The 17,472-nt window shown below is 43.1% G+C and overlaps 2 protein-coding genes across 3 annotated transcripts; both read right to left on the bottom strand.

Moving 5' to 3' along the window:
• Positions 1-1,813: 1,813 nt before the first annotated feature.
• On the bottom strand, positions 1,814-14,586 carry syt5a (synaptotagmin Va). Of its 2 annotated transcripts, XM_038989091.1 has the most exons (10): positions 14,502-14,586; positions 6,332-6,495; positions 6,058-6,072; positions 4,969-5,147; positions 4,667-4,756; positions 3,818-3,985; positions 3,488-3,655; positions 3,205-3,322; positions 2,741-2,874; positions 1,814-2,508 (listed from the first exon to the last, which is right to left on the bottom strand). In XM_038989091.1, the coding sequence occupies exons 2-10, from the start codon at positions 6,483-6,485 to the stop codon at positions 2,299-2,301; spliced, it is 1,236 nt and encodes a 411-aa protein (XP_038845019.1). In that variant the 5' UTR covers positions 6,486-6,495; positions 14,502-14,586; the 3' UTR covers positions 1,814-2,298. The 2 variants fall into 2 exon arrangements, with proteins under 2 accessions (XP_038845019.1, XP_038845020.1); XM_038989092.1 differs by lacking the exon at positions 6,058-6,072.
• An 866-nt stretch (positions 14,587-15,452) lies between these two features.
• On the bottom strand, positions 15,453-16,763 carry LOC120033897 (ferritin, middle subunit-like). Its single transcript, XM_038980278.1, has 2 exons — positions 16,129-16,763; positions 15,453-15,813 (listed from the first exon to the last, which is right to left on the bottom strand). Exons 1-2 carry the CDS (start codon positions 16,360-16,362, stop codon positions 15,658-15,660), a joined length of 390 nt encoding a protein of 129 aa, XP_038836206.1. The 5' UTR covers positions 16,363-16,763; the 3' UTR covers positions 15,453-15,657.
• Positions 16,764-17,472: the final 709 nt, after the last annotated feature.

The following is a 17,472-nucleotide window of genomic DNA, read 5'->3' as shown; positions in this document are numbered from 1 at the left end:
TGTTTAAGGGATGGGTTCAGTCCGTATCGCAATCCGTATCACGGAAGGTCTGCGTTATAGTTTGATTGAAATTTAAAGGAAACGTTCCCACATTCGCGGAGATTGCATTCATGGTAAAGGCTGCATATATCGGCTCAATATGAAACGATCTTAAAATGTTCATCTTCCACGATACTTCTGCGATACGGATTGAACCATCCATGAAAATTAGGGCTCTAATCAATCCGTATCGCAGAAATTCAGCGTTCTTTTAAAGGCAATGTTCCCGTGTTTTAGCGATTGGTCCAATGTCAGTGTAGCGTGTATGTGTGGCTGCGAGTGTGTGCGTGTGTGTCCCCTTGCAGAAAAAAAACACATTATTTCACTTGTTTTTAGAACACTTCATATGACATTTCACATCTGAAAAACATGTTTTTGGAACGCTACACATGAAAAAAAAGTGTTATTGTGATACACAACGTGCTTGTAACATACAGTGTTTTCAATTTACGCATTTGACGTACAGGACTACATTGTGTACGTTTATTTGTAGAGTAATAATTATTCAACGTGTCCTCACCCGGGATTTGATCTCCCAACATTCCAATCTTTCTGCGAAACCACAACGCCGTGCTAATAACTGATTCCACCTTTATTCCTATATTTTGGGCCTCAAAGTGAATCTCAGCTTTGTTAAAAATAAACTCAAGAAAAACGAATATAATTATCATACTGATTCAGGAGTACCATTTAAACAAATTAATATGCCCCACTGACTTTAGACAATACAGAAAACTCTCAAATTGCTGAAATAACAAGTAAATGAAATTATGAGAGAGTCAGATTCATTGATACCTAAAATAGCAGTGCAGATGTCACTCGTTCGCAAAGCGCTGAGATGTATTATATCTCAATTACCTAAACTAATGTATGTGTATGGGAATGCTACAGAATTTGTGGCGCAGCAGAAAGATCCTGACGACTGGTAAATCAATCATCGTAACATGTTCCTAATCCTTACGGAAAAGCTACATGAATTTTACATGATCACGTCACATGTGAAGTTCTCCAAAACCACCTTGTAACATAATTTCATATGTGAAGTGTTCCAAAATCACGTTTTCACATATGAAATGTCACGTGATGTATTCCAAAAACCCGTTTTCACATATGAATTTTCACATTTGAAGTGTTCCAAAACCACATGATTTCACATGTGGAAAATGTTGTGAGTTCAAATCACAAATGAGGTTGAGTCCTATGTAATCTAGGGAACCATGACGCAATGTTATTTTATACCTTTATTTAACTAGGCATGTCAGTTAAAAACGTATTATTTACGATGACGGCCTACCCCGGCCAAACCCGGAGGACGCTGGGCCGATTGGGAGTCCCATAGGGTGGCGCACAATCACAGCCAGTAGTGATACAGCCCGGAATCAAACCAGGGTCTGTAGTGATGCCTCTAGCCCTGGAACAGAATGTGAGCTAGAAAAAATATGATGGGGGACCATGACTGATTGAATGAATGTAAATTATGCCTTTTAAGGTCAAATGTCATTGAGAATATTTTACATCTGGGTTTTCACTTGTCAAATGTTGCGTTCCCATGTTGTCACATTTATTTCACATGAGATCCTCTTTTCGCATGTTGTCACTCAAGATCACATGTGAAATTCATGTGGTTTTTACGTAAGGGGCGTGTGTTCATACTCATACTGTTTCTCTTCCTGCTTGCATTTTGATTTGATATTTTGATGTGTGTACTTTCTGTAAATGACGCAACTCAGGGCTCCTCTGTAATAAAGGTTCAATAAATAAATACTCCAGCTGGCAAATCTATCTGACCATCCATCTGGTCATTTTGGGAATGATTTATTTCCGTTATTTACAACCACTCACATTACATTCAGGAAATAAACCAGAGAAAGCTTTCATGTACTACGGTTTAACACGAACACAGACACACACAGACACACACACACACACACACACACACGCGCATTCGTACACACGATAATAACTTAACATCATACTGCACAACTAGTTAATACGCCAAAAAAAGTTAAGAAAGAATAATAAGGAAGGAGAGAGTACACAAAATGATCCGAAATGGCAATCCAGCACTGCAGCGATGTACAGGTGGGTTGTAGTGTTTGAGTGGTAGTTCAATTTGGTTTTCTTGGGAGTTTCTATTTGAGTAGTGCGTTGTGTCATGATCAGCACTATTTAGCTTATTCACTGTTGTGTACATTTTCAGGTCTTATGCTGTTTTGTTTTAACATGTACGGGAATGTTCAGTGACGTACGTGTGTGTGTTTAGCGGAGGGGTTTCTTCAGGGCCTCATCCACCTCCTCCTCAGGACACAGGGCGTGCCACTGGGCCACGGGACGTCTTGGATTGGCCAGCATGTCTGACCAATGGCGGAGGCCCACCCCAGAGGCGCCGAAGCCGATCCAAACCTTCCCGATGGCGTCGTTGCTGCCCAGCTTGTCGTAATCGTACACCGTGATCAACACTTGGACTTTCTGCGAGAGGAAAGGGAAGAGTGGAAAAAGCGTCAAGTTAAAAAAAAGTCAGGTGAAATCAAAATACCACCACATGCACTGTGTTGTTCAACACAGAGAAGGAAATGGCAGGAGAGTGCAATGTTCTAGAGAAACAGCGTGAGAGTCCTCCAACACAGGTCGCCCAACCCACAAGAAAACCTGTTATCACGGCCCCAAGATGTCTTCCTTACGGGGCGTTTGGTGTGCATACCTGTATTTGGCCAAAGGGGATCTCGAAGCTGAAGCTTTCGTTGAAGTAGGGGTTCAGAGTGTTCTGTTTGACTGTCGTCTTCTTCTTCTTCAGCCGCTTGCCTTGGTGCTGCAGCACCACTTTAACGAAGGGATCTGGTAGGAGGAGGCACGTGGCAGAAAGGCATGTCAGTTAAAGGAAAACAGAGGTCAAACAGAGGGTGAGCCAGGATGAAGAACACTGAGGACACATGATTGTGCAGTAGAGTCATGTGTAGTGTCTGCAACTCTGTAATGCTGCCCGGTGGTTCATGTTGAATCACTTCAACAACATTTAGGCAACCAGATGTCATTAACAGGTCACAACTGGCTAATATTGGTTAGGCGAGTGTAATGTCACAGCATGGCTAGTATTAACTAGTTGAGTGTAAAGCCACAGCATGGCTGGTATTGGTTAGGAGAGTGTAAGGACTAATAGAAGGTCACCTGACAAGCCTCCACAGTCCATCGCCTTCAGGTGCTTGGCCTCCATGATGTTGATGGTCAATTTACCGGCCGTGGGGACGTAGCGCAGAGAGATACAGATGTCCCCTAGCTTCTCTACCTGTGTGACCAGACAAACACACACAGGCACAAAGACAGAAAGATGTATTAAAACAGACAGTTCGATACAGTTTGATATGCACAGACAGACAGACAGACACATACAGGTAGACGTAAAGAAAACATGCACCCAAAACCCAAACAGACTGTATACACCCTTCCTCACCTCCTCTTTCTCTCCTCCAACCAGATCCCTCCATTCGTGGAGTGGCTGAGCCAGGTCCACACTGTTCATGGAGATGGAGATCTGTCCAATCACGTCGTGTTTACCAAAGCGATCAAAGTCAAAGACCTGCAGGACCAGAGTCTGACCGCCCAGCTCCTGGTAGGGGATCTGTGGAGGGACACACAGAACAGGGAGGAGACGGTCAGGACAGAGCGTTCTCGACTACAGAAACCTCAGTACTGTACGCGCTTTTCTAAGGGTTATACATGTACACATGAATGAATACCACATCTCTCTATCGCCATCTGTTCTCCAGCACCACAGACTGACCTTGAAGATGAAGGTCTCGTTGAACACGGGGCAGAGGTTCTTGCGCTGGACTTTGGTCTCAAACTTCTTCTTCTTGTCTGGCAGCATGTATACCTTGACATAGGGGTCTGAGGTGCCGCCCATGTCCATGGCTGCCAGGTTTTCAGCCTGCAGGATGCCCACGATCAGCTGGAAGAGGGGGCAGAGAGGGGGAAAAGGTCAGAGGTAAGCAATGGCCGTCAAAATATTTTTAACAACGTCCGTAGGAACTGAACGCGGTGATGATTCAGGCGGATTTAGGCCGGGATTCAATCCATATAGGGCTATTGCGATAACATACCTGAGATTTGACCAAACACAAACATAACACTTCAAAACAATGGCACAGCACTTCATCCCAAAAATGATTTTGGAGTGCTTCTGCAGTACACATCTCATTTGTCACATATATGCAATGTTTACCGGGATTCAATTCAAGCTTCATAATAGCGCGGTGCACTTAAACTGACTTTTAAATGTAAGAGTGGTTTAGTGGATAGAAAATGTCCCTTCTAAAGGCCACAGCTTAATGCTGAGCCGTTAAGAGGAAACGGTCACTGAAGACACAAATAAGAGGTCAGAGGTTAAAGCTGAGACCTGAGCAGAGGTCAGAGAGCCTTTAGACGTGTCATTAGTCAGACACTTCACATCAGTAAGGTCAAATGTCAGGGAGGACAAGACACACATGCACACAAACACACACACGGACACACACACACACACACACACACACACACACACACACACACACACACACACACACACACACACACACACACACACACACACACACACACACACACACACACACACACACACACACACACACACCTGGTTGTCAGTGAAGTTGTAGTCCAGGGTGAACTCCAGTTTTCCGAAATTCTCTTTTTCCTCCTCCTCTCCTTCCTTACCCTCTCCTTCCTTAATGACATTAATGACAGAGAACATCACATCAATCATTTATCACAGGTATCATTACACAGCCACTGCATTAGTCTCTCCCTTCACACAGTTACTGACGCTACATCTGGAAATCACTTCAGATCATTTCAAAACCAGTTGCGAATGAGGTACTTGAACGCATTACACCACCCACTATATTGCCCTCCCTCCCTCCCTCCGTCTCCTCTCACCTTGCCCTCCTCTCCTTCTCCGGCTCCCTCCTTCTTTCTTCTGCCTCGGCCTCCTTTCCTCTCGCGTACTTTCTTGGGCTTCTTGCCCTTGTTGATGCACTTCTTCCAGATACAGAAACCTAGACAGGCCACCAGAGCCAGCACCACCACCACTATGGCTCCTATTGCCCACATGGGCACTGGAGGATAGACAAACATAGGCCTTATGTAGCCTTATGACATCTATAATACAACATACATATAACATACATAGAATACTTATGTAGCCTTTATGACATCTATTATACAACATACTGTACATAGGCCTTATGTAGGGTTATGACATATACAATGAGTGTACAAAACATTAAGGACACCTTCCTAATATTGAGTTGCACCTACCCCCTTTTGCCCTCAGAACAGCTTCAATACGTCAGGGCATGGACTCTACAAGGCGTCGACAGCATTCCACAGGGATGCTGGCCTATCTTGACTCCAATGCTTCCAACAGTTGTGTCAAATTGGCTAGATGTCCTTTGGGTGGTGGACCATTGTTGATACACACGGGAAACCGTTAAGTGTGGAAAAATCCAGCAGCATTGCAGGTCTTGACACAAACTGTTGCACCTGACACCTACTACAATAGCCTGTTCAAAGGCACTTAAATCTTTTGTCTTGCCCATTCACCCTCTGAATGGCACACATACACAATCCATGTCTCAATTGTCTGAAGGCTTAAAAATAACTTGTTTAACTTGTCTCCTCCCCTTAATCTACACTGGTTGAAGTGGATTTAACAAGTTACATCAATAAGGCATCATGGCTTTTTTTCTCTCCAAACATTACAAACAACAGTCAGGGGAATACAGACTATACATTATATAAAGACTTTATAAAACAAACATTCTAATGGATCCTAGCTGTCATCCTGGATTCACCTGGTCTGTGTATGTCATGGAAAGTGTCCTTAATGTTTTGTACACATAGTGTATAACACAACATACATAGGCCTCGTGTGGCCTTAGGCTATGGAATAATAACATCTGACATGTTATTGTGAGGAGGGATGGAAAGGAGAGCACAGGCGCTGGGAGAACAATATGAACTTACTTTTGAGTTTATGATCTGGGATAAGTGGAGGAAAAGCAGGGGATGGAATGAAAGAGAAGAAATGATGAGAGGACATTATGTGAAACAAAATTACACACACAGAATTAGCAATGTGTGTGTGTGTGTGTGTGTGTGTGTGTGTGTGTGTGTGTGTGTGTGTGTGTGTGTGTGTGTGTGTGTGTGTGTGTGTGTGTGTGTGTGTCTGTGTGTGTGTGTGTGTGTGTGTGTGTGCGTGCGTGCGTGCGTGCGTGCGCTCATTGTGTTCAGGGCTCACTTGGCATGTGGGTGAGTTCGTTGAAGAACTTGCTCTTCATGTTCTTGAACTGGTGATCAGAGTGGTGGGTGGAGGGAGGGGCGGGGCCTGGGGGCGGCTCTTCCCTCTCCTCAGCCGCCCGACGAGCCCGCGCTTGCACACTGGCCAATCGCATCGCAGCTCAACTAAACGGCAGAGGAGACAAAAGAGCAATCATTAAGAGCTGTGTAAGAAATATTTTAATATGCCATGAATTTTAAACATCCTGGTAGGTAAGTCGACTAGATAGGGTTAGGGTTGCAGCTTAACCAACTCAGTTGCCTTGTGGTTCGAGTGTCGGCCCGGAGACTGAAAGTTCTTAAATGGTTCTTCCTCAGCTCTTAAGGTTCCTTGGAGAACTTTTGCCCGTTAAAGAACCTTTGAGTTAAGTGTGGGGTCCTTGACCTGGCATCTACGGTTCTTCACAATTCTAAAAGGTTCTTGAAATGTGTGGAAGCCTGCAGATGTGTCCCGTTCACAGGAAATTGGCCAGTGCTAACTGTTTATTTTCCAATGTAACATTTCTAGTGTTGATTCAAGTGTTAAATTAGCACTCATTGGTATAAAGGAACCTCAGTGTTGGTATTATTATCATATGTCCCAGCATGCTCTATTGAAGGTAAATTTTTGCATGAACATTGATTAATTAATTAATCTCATGCTACTCAAATATAAATAACATACATTTTCTTAATCTATTCAAATCTGTTACTTGGATTTACTTCGCCCGTTACTGAAATGATTGTTCCAGTTTAGATGTTTAAGGTAGTCTCATATCTTAGTCTTCCCAACCGTGGCAGTCATTCTGAATGCAGGTTGAGGGTGATTTTTTTCAATAAATGTTGGATGTCCCTACTCTCACTTTGCCACAGGATTGAAAATGAATGAATGCAACAACCATGTCTCTGTCACCAGCAAACACAGTCATAGGTAGTACTGTAAAACTAAAATGAACTGGAAAGGCACCCTGGGAAATATGCAAATAAGGCTTAAACCCTACAGCAGGGCTATTAAATTGCGGTCCTGGAGGGCCGAAACATTTCTGGTTTAGGATTTTTGTATGATTCTTCAAACAACCATCCCATTCATGGTTCTCTAGAGATCCTAAAATGGTTACCCTATGAAATTGCTCTCAATAACCTTATTTGGATTCAAATTGCACCTTTATTTTAGTGTACCCTGCTGAGTCATACCATTTTTCCCGAAACATGGTAAGTAAGAACCGAGTCAATGCACCTTCGCTTGACAGTCAGCTTTAAAGAGACAGATTGGTAGGTAAGGCCCTGTGATAGAATAGCGCCAACTTAACCAATTGCTTAATCAGCATTATTCTGTGAGTTTGGTGGACATAAGACAATAGATTGAGCTAATGTGTTCACTCAACAAAGTTTGCATAAGCTGAATGTATAAAAAATTGTTGAGTCAAAATACAAATTCATGTTTGTCTTCACTGTAAAAAAGCCAACTTAACTTAATCAGCATTGTTCTGTGAACTGGGTGGACTTCAGAAGGACAAGAAATGTAGCTAATGTGTGAACGTTTGTTCACTCTACAAACTTTTCTCGAAGTGAGCTGAATTTGAAAAAGCTTGGGTAAATTTACAAATCCATGTTTGCCTTCGGTAGGCAACACTGTATGTTGGGTCAGCTGTATGCCCAAAGTTTTGTGTACTCACAATCCTACTGCAGCTGGGTTGCCTCATAATTCTACATTGTATCAACAAACTGCTCGAAGTGACCTGAATTTGAACAAGCTTGTTAGGTAAGACTACAAATGTACAGTATGTTTGCTCAAAACCACGGCCGTCGTTATATTTCCCAGCATGCTCTATTGCAGGTTGATTTTCAGAATTGTTTGAAAAAAAAATTTGCATGTACATTAATTGGTTGATTACACAAACATAAATAAGATACATTTTCCAATCTAATTCAATCTGTTAGTAGTTGGACTTTTTGCACCTGTCACTGAGGTGGCTGTTCCAGTTTATCTGATTTTGGTAGTCTCAATAATCAATCTTCCTTACAGTCATTCTCAATGCAGGTTTGCTGGTGATTAAACATTCCAATTGTTGGATAACCTCACTCTGGATTTCATTAGGAATTACACATCACTTTGCAAGTCAGCATTGAGGTTTGAATCAACGTACAATTGTAAGGCAACCAGCTGCAACAGGATTGTGAGTTTGCTGAACAAAATGGCATTGACGTTGATTCAACGTACAATTGGAAGGCAACCATCTCTCGCTCTCGTGTTGTCCCTTCATTTAAAACAAAGCCTAAGGGATAAGGCTTTGCCTTGGCTCCCAATCTGTCTCCCTCTAGCTCTCTTTCTCTCTCTCTCCTACTTTGTGTGTGTATGTACTGACATGTCTGTGTAACTGATAGATACACACACACACACGTCTGGAATGTCTACATATTAATGGTTTTAAATGTATGTAGATTTTAAAGTATTTTTGTCTGTAATGTCTTTTTCATTGGCTTCAGCTAATGGAGATCCTAAATCAAATAAAATCTCCCTGTCTGTCTCTCTCTCCTTCTCTCTCTATGATTTTTTTGTCTGCTTTTCCCTTTCTCGCACCCATTATCCAGTTCATCAATATATCTCTCTCCATATGTCTATTTTTCCTCTTTTTCCTCACACTCCCTCTCCCTTTACTTCCTATACACTCTCTCCCCCCCCTCCGATACTAAACTTCCTACTCATCCCTCTATTCCTGACTCTTCTAAATCCCACTCTCCTCTTGAGACTTTCTTCCCCCATCATCACCCCCTGCCTCCCTCTCACTCCACCCCTTCCTCTCATCAGTTAATCTCTCTATCTACTCCCTCGCTCTCATCCCGTCTGTGTCCGGTATCCCCTCCCTCCTCACCCGCTGCCTCCCTCTCACCAACCCTTTCTCTATCTCTCTCTCCTCCCTTCCATATCCCCCTATGTCGTTCTCCCTCCCTTCCTCCTCTCCCTCCCTCCTTCCTATCTTGGTTCATAGTGTCCATCACTAATCCCCCTGACTCCATCACAGGCTGGCTGTTGACACACACACATGCATGCACATGCACATACACACACACACACACACACACACACACACACACACACACACACACACACACACACACATACTAACATGCACACAAGACCAGCTCTGTTACATATGCATATGAATACCTCCCTGCAAGGCTGCATTATGCCACACACACACTCTGACCCTCCAACATCTGCTGTCCTCCTCTCACTGTGCACAGACACGTAACAAGATTAATTGCCAAAGGTAATCCCCAAATCCCAGAGCTTAACTAAATTAGGGACAGGTCAGTTCGCTCTCTGCTCCCGTTCCTGTCCTATCCCCTACTATCCCTTATCCACCCTAAGCCACTACCATTAACCCCCACAACATCACCTGCTGTCACACAGACAGATCCCACCTAGTTATCCAAACCAATAATCACATTTCCATGACAATATCTAATTTGGGGCTTGTCAAATCAACCCGTTAAATCCCAACAGGTAGAGTGAACGGCGCAGGATTAGTAAGCACAGCTATGTGATGGTGAGTGAGGGGAGGCAAACATAAGAGGTTATAGACTGCTGGCTAATAGGCTTGTGACTTCACCAGTCAAGATCACACACGTACACGCACGCACGCTAACACACACACACACACACACACATAAGCACACGCACAGTGCGGTGAGACGGAGGCTAGCTTGGTTGAGTAGCATAGGGTCGGCCGCCACTTCTCACTCACCGTGGTACGCTCCCTTAAGCTGGTCATGGTGGCTGAATGCAGGGATTAAGGGCAGGGCCTTGCTGATTAGATACTGGTTGACAGGTAGATCACTGTGTCAGTGGTTAGGGTTTTCATGCCTGACTGACCACTCTGTTGGAGGGTTCTTTTTTCGCTTCCGGTCTTGGCGAAAGTCACTGTTATTCCAAGGGTTTTATGGTCACATAATAGTATAAGCCTTTGGATTGGTTTGTGCTGGCCAAGGTCATTGGAATAGGCCTAGCTAAACAGGCTCCTGGTTGATTCTATTGGGCCATTGGCAGTTCAAGTTATTCTGCAGTGAAGTCCAGATGAAATAATATCCTGAAGAATTTGTATGGATGAACTCATGTTGGAAAGTGCCTATCTAGATTCAGTTATACATTTGCAGTTCGCAAAGGTCAGGGATGCGAGGACTTTTTTTTATATAACTAGGCAAGTCAGTTAAGAACAAATTCTTATTTACAATGACGGCCTACCCCGGCCAAACCCGGACGATGCTGGGCCAATTGTCCCCCTATGGGACTCTCAATCACAGCTGGTTGTGAAACAGCCAGGTGAACGGATCTCCGCATGTGTGGTTCCCACCGTGAAGCATGGAGGAGGAGGTGTGATGGTGACACTGTTGGTGATTTATTCAGAATTCAAGGTACACTAACCAGCATGGCTACCACAGCATTCTGCAGCGATACTCCATCCCATCTGGTTTGTGCTTAGTGGGACGATCATTTGTTTTTCAACAGGACAATGACCCAACACACCTCCAGGCTGTGTAAGGGCTATTTGAACAAGAAGGAGAGTGATGGAGTGTTGCGTCAGATGACCTGGCCTCCACACTCACCTGACCTCAACCCGATTGAGATGGTTTGGGATGAGTTGGACCGCAGAGTGAAGGAAAAGCATATGCTCAGCATATGTGGGAACTCCTTCAAGTGTTGGAAAAGCATTCCAGGTGAAGCTGGTTGAGAGAATGCCAAGAGTGTGCAAAGCTGTCATCAAGGCAAAGGGTGGCTACTTTATTTTATTTGATTAAGAATTTTTTGGTTACTACATGAATCCATATGTGTTATTTCATAGTTTTGATGTCTTCACTATTATTCTACCATGTAGAAAATAGTACAAATAAAGAAAAACCCTTGAATGGGTAGGTGTGTCCAAACTTTTGACTGGTACTGTATAAAACCCTTGGAATAACAGAAAAATCGATCAAATAACAGAACAAAAATATAAACGCAACATGTAAAGTGTTGATCCCATGTTTCATGAGCTGAAATAAAATATCCCAGAAATGTTCCATATGCACAAAAAGCTTATTTCTCTCAAATTTTGTGCACAAATTTGTTTACATCCCTGTTAGAAGACATTTCTCCTTTGCAAAGATAATCCAACCACCTGTGGCATATCAAGAAGCTGATTAAACAGCATGATCATTACACAGGTGCAATAAAAGGCCACTCTAAAATGTGCAGTTTGTCACACAACATGATGCCACAGATGTCTCAAGCTTTGAGGGAGTGTGCAATTGGCACTGAATTGGAATTGAATGTTCATTTCTCTACCATAGGCCACCTCTAACGTCACTTTAGAGAATTTGGCAGTACGTCCAACCTGCCTCACAACCGCACACTCCATGGATGGCGTCGTGAAAGGCGAATGGTTTTCTGACGTCAACGTTTTGAACAGAGTGCCCCATGGTAACAGTGGGTTTAATTGTATGGGCATGCATAAGCTACAGACAATGAACACAATTGCATTTTATTGATGGCAATTTGAATGCACAGAGATACCGTGATGAGATCCTGAGGCCCATTGTTGTGCCATTCATCCGCCGCCATCACCTCACGTTTCAGCATGATAATGCACGGCCCCATGTCGCAAGGATCTGTATACAATTCCTGGAAGCTGAAAATGTCCCAGTTCTTCCATGGCCTGCATACTCACCAGACATGACACCCATTGAGCACGTTTGGGATGCTCTGGATCGACGTGTACGACAGCTTGTTCCAGTTCCCGCCAATATCCAGCAACTTCGCACAGCTATTGAAGAGGAGTGGGGACAACATTCCACAGGCCACAATCAACAGCCTGATCAACTCTATGCGAAGGAAACGTGTCGCGCTGCATGAGGCAAATGTTGGTCACACCAGATACTGATCGGTGTTCTGATCCACGCCCCTAACTATTTTTAAGGTATCTGTGACCAAAATATGCATTTCTGTATTCCCGGTCATTTGAAATCCATAGACTAGGGCCTAATGAATTTATTTCAATTGACTGATTTCCTTACATGAACTTTAACTCAGTAAAATCTTTGAAGCTTTTGCATGTTGCGTTTATATTTTGGTTCTGTATATATACAATAGTTGTGCATTTCCTGTGATCAATACCTGTGACAGTTCCCTCCTTATTTGTCACATCAGTACTCCATCCCCAATCGATCCTAGCCTTAAAGACGTCCTCCATAGATTTTTTTTACTTTTGAAAAGTACACACACTAAAGGTAAAAAAACATGTTCTGAGCAAAATAGTGTTTCTTAGACACAATTGAAAACTTCAAGGAGTAGGGCATTCAAGGTTTGATTTGGTTTGATGGGAAGTTGTGATGTCATCGTCCTCCCCTTTTGCTTGAGGAACAATAGAGGAGCAATAAAGAACAAAAGAGGAAAGCCCCCCATCCCCACCTTGTGCCATGTCATGACTTACCTGAACCATCTATTGAGTTGTGCCTTTTGTTAAGTAAATTGCGTGGTAAATTAGCTGAAAAGGAGACTGGAGTAGGACTTCAAGTAAAGCAGGTGTTAAATGATTTGAAAAGGAGAAAAGATTACAGATGAATCCAAGCCGGAACTTTCCAACATGAGTTCATCAACCCAAATTCTTGAGTGTCCATCACAAAATGAGACCTTGACCATCTGAAATGTGACTTCCATCTGACTTCCTCTGGAAAACATGTCGGGTAACCAGATTGCCAAGAACCATTTATCTGCCTTCTATGTTTAGATCCTGAGCAACAAGAGTATGTAGGAAACAATCATGGCACACGTCATCATCATCACACCTGTCTGTTTTGTGGGTTAGACAGAACAAGCTACTGCAAGCTGCTATTGTTTACACCCATCCAGCTGTCTTTAAAAAATATACATATTTTACCAGACAAGTCAGTTAAGAACAAATTCTTAGTTACAATGACAGCCTACTGAGGAACAGTGGGTTAACTTGAGGGGAAGAACTACAGATTTTGACCTTTTCAGCACGGGGATTTGATCCAGCAACCTTTCGGTTATACTGGCCCAACGTCCCAACCACTAGGCTACCTGCCGCCCCAAAACTGTAGGGGGAGGGACTAGTTTTGGGATTGGTGATTTGGCTCATATTTCCATGGGAGCACAGACCAGACACAATGCAAAACAAGTAGGTACAAACATGGGAACTGAGGACAGAGTAGCGCGCTAGCGGTGGTAAAGAGATGACAGGAGAGGTGAACAGCTGGCAGCGGGATTTTGAGAGGGTTCAAGGCTTAGTAGCTATGTGGTGCTTATGGCTGACTGTATGGCCCTCTCTATTGCGCGAGTCAGTAAAAAAAAGGAAGTTGACCATCTGAGACTGGAGTGCACTGTCTCATCTTCATCATCACCATTGTCATCATCATCAAGCCTGCCTCGTGCAATGCGCATGCGTGGTGCACACTGTAACCAACATCATAGAAGTACGTCTCCTCCAATTTGGTACTTTTGGCTCCACTAACAGATACAACTACAGGATTTAACGGCTTACCAAGCAAACATGGCACAAGACACAAATGTACCCGTCGAAAAATTATTTTAACCCAAAATAAGCGCCAACTTCGATATTTCATATGGGCTGGTTGTCACGCACGCAGGGAGCTTTGGAGGGGAGGGAGAGGGGTGGACATTAGACATATGCACACACAGAAAATCAGAGGTGAGGTAGCGACAGTGAAATAGTTGTTTTTCACCTAATGAAAGTAAACGGATAAAAATACATTATCAATCCAATTAAATAAGTGTCGCCAACTTTGGACCAGTGGAAACGCCTAAGCACCTTATGCGTAAAGGCGTGGATAGGCGATGGCTCAGAATATGGAATAGAATGTGAATGGCAGGCTACTCTCTCAAGTATTAATTCAAAGCAGCAATAGCGTATGTCAGACATACGTATGTCAAGAAATATGTTAATAAGATATGGCAAATATTGTGCCCATCAACCGGTAACACTGGACGTCCCATTCACCATAGCCGCTCTCGCTAGCAGATTTACCGAGCATAGCACAAGAGTTTGAATGACCTCTAGGCTGTCTAATTATACACTTTTAAAATGCAGTGTGGAGTAAAGGCTACCACGTGAACATACACCAACAGAACTCACCCGATTGCAATCCCCAATTTAAACCCAAACGTCTTCCTTTTGTTAACGATGAATTATGGACTCCGTGTTGACAGAACTGTTGCGCTGCCGCACCACCCCCTCCCCCAGTCGCGTTCTCCCTCCCCCGTCCGTTAATCTTCCTTAATATCGCTGTGCCAACTACTTATCATCCACTTTATAAGCCATTGGTCACTCGCTCTCGAAACGCGTGTGAAACACCAAAACCCGACTTCACTCAAATTAATCTTTCCATCCCCATCTGTTTGGCTATTATTTCTCTTGTGCAATGCCTGGAAAAAACTATCCATTGCTGTGAAAGAGAAAACTACTTTGAAGGCCATTTGTCAGTCTGTGATTTTTTTTCCCCTTGGTCTATTGTCATCCTGTGTTATGGTTCATCTTCAGACTGTGGGAGGGGAGCCAGTGAATACCGTAAAAAGCCCAACTTATTGATACACAATTTCAAAGGATGTCTGCTATCATGTACATATTTGAATGTTATTATGCATATAACATACGTCTCCACAGACCACCATTTGATCTAGTAAATGTGGCTCTCATTTCACTCCGTTATGGCCCTAGAGTTGACGGTTGTTTTATGGGCCACGCATTAAGGCACCGTGACAAGATACGGTAATGGCGCCACTCTGTGTTCATCAGAGGTAGTGTCCTTTAAACCGCAAGTCAACCTTTCCCCATTTTATGACCCTCGAAGTCACTGTAGGCCTACAATTGTCAGTATTATCATTTAAAATATAAATAAATACATGTAGATGTAGACTTTTGAGTTAAACAAAGTAAATCCAGCTCAAAATGTTTCATTCTTCAGATTCAGTGCAGATTAAAAATGACCAGTTATACACTTAGTGAAGAGGACCCTTGTTTGGTATTGAGCTACTCAGTAAGCGCAAACACCAGAATAAACTGATACATCCATTACTCAAAAGCAACAACTTTTATGATCTTTTTACTTAATTGTTTCACAAGGTGCATTCCCTCCCAAATCTAGTACAGTGTTGTCAAACTGAAACAGATGTATTGCTCTGTACCAGTTCAACACTCGCCCTCCTTAAAGATGCAAAGGCAGCAGGATAGAGCAGAGTAGCCAGGAGTCCTGGTCAGAGGCTGGAGGCCGTAGCCTGGGGATGGACGTGGTTTAGCTCTGTTCTCCCAGGGTGTGCTTGTCAAACAGGTACTCTGCCATCTTGTTTTTGACAGCATCCATCTTGGTGAGGTTGGTGATGTGGTCACCCAGCTTCTTAATGGCCTCCACCTGCTCGTTCAGGTAATGGGTCTCCAGGAAGTCACACAGCTAAAGAGGGAAAACACAGGTCAGACAAGAGAATGACTACAGACTATTGTAGATACAGTAACACAAGAGCCTGGTGGTAATGGCAAAAGGGCAGCTAACTCAATGAGGTGTTTGCAGCTGTCCAGCTCCTGCATGAGCTGCATTGTGTGTATAGTGTGCATCCATGCATCTGTGGACTATTGTGTTTGTGTGAAGAGGCAGGTCACACAATCCTGTGTCATTAGTTATCAGAGCTACAACAACCTGATCATCTCCTGGGACAGTACCTGTCTTCTATGTGATACATACATGTGATGTGGTTCCACCATAACTTACATGGGGGTCAACCTTGTCAGAGGCAATCTTGTGCAGGTCCAGCAGGGCCTGGTTCACATTCTTCTCCAGCTGCAGAGCACACTGCATGGCCTCCAGCACATTGCCCCACTCATCACGATCTGGCATAATCATACACACTGTGTAGAGCAAGAAAATTGTCCCCTTGGTAGCCAATTGCAGTCTCCTTACCATTGAAGTGTATGTATAAGAGGAAAACATCAACATGTTGATCATCAGGTCGATGGCAGTTTCTCAGCCGCTGTGGTAGTTCTGGCAGATCTGAGACTGCATCTTGGCAGATTTTTTTATTTTTATATCAAACTGAACGGAACAAAAAATAGAGTTTCTTAGACCATTTTACTATTACAGTTCGGGTACGTGTTAAGTTATGAATCCAGAATGTTCTATAGTGCGGGACGAAGGCAGAGGAGTTCCGTTCAATCACGGTTGAAGCAAGCACTTCTAGATGCGTCTACCCACAGATGTGAATAGTGACGGGTCGTTCGCAAACGAGTCGGCTCTTGTAGGTAAACGTTGGGAGCCGGCTCTATTTGAAAAAAACAATAAAAGAAAGATACGAATAATCAAAAGATTTAAATGAATAACTAATTCAAAGAATGAAAAAATATATACAATAATATAGGCCTAAATGCTCAAGCGCACACACATTCGTTCTGACTGTCTGCTCAGACTAACAGCCTCACCTGTTGTTCCTGTCCATCAGACACGCAGTGTCAACCAATGAACCAAAGATACGTGAGGGAGGGCAGAGCCAACTCACTCACAGTCACACACTTAGCAGCCGAGGACAGAGAGGAAGGACAGCTGTGAAAACAACAGCTGGAAAATGAGTCGGAAGCATTAAAAAAGTTATACATTAAATGCAAATGTTTAACAGCATTCTTTTTAATAACAAACCAATGCATTTTTAAATACATTGTGGTTAAGGTAGAGTATGATTTCATCTAATAATTGAATTAGAATTGTTTTAACACCAATCATAGTCAAACTATCACAAAACTGTTTGACTTGAAAAAATACAAAACATATATTTTTTAAAGAGCCGTTTGGGAGCCAAAAGAGCCGGAATGCCCATCACTAGTTGTGAAATGTAAGGAGCCTTGTTCGCTGCATTTATAGTTCCAAACGGAATGCGTCAGTGAAATCCACCCTCAGGAATTAGGCGGATCATTGGATGATGATCTCGCTCATACACATTGACCTGAAGAAATCAATGTTTGTTACAAAGTAACATTTTATTGGCAACATCTAAAACAGTATCAACCAAAAGCAGTGCTACAGTTTAAATACAGCTGTTATTGTTGCAAAATGTGTGTATTATAT

The sequence above is a fragment of the Salvelinus namaycush genome, chromosome 3 (genome assembly GCF_016432855.1).
Source record: "Salvelinus namaycush isolate Seneca chromosome 3, SaNama_1.0, whole genome shotgun sequence".
Lineage (NCBI taxonomy): Eukaryota > Metazoa > Chordata > Actinopteri > Salmoniformes > Salmonidae > Salvelinus > Salvelinus namaycush.
This window is presented reverse-complemented; position numbering and strand designations above follow the sequence as displayed.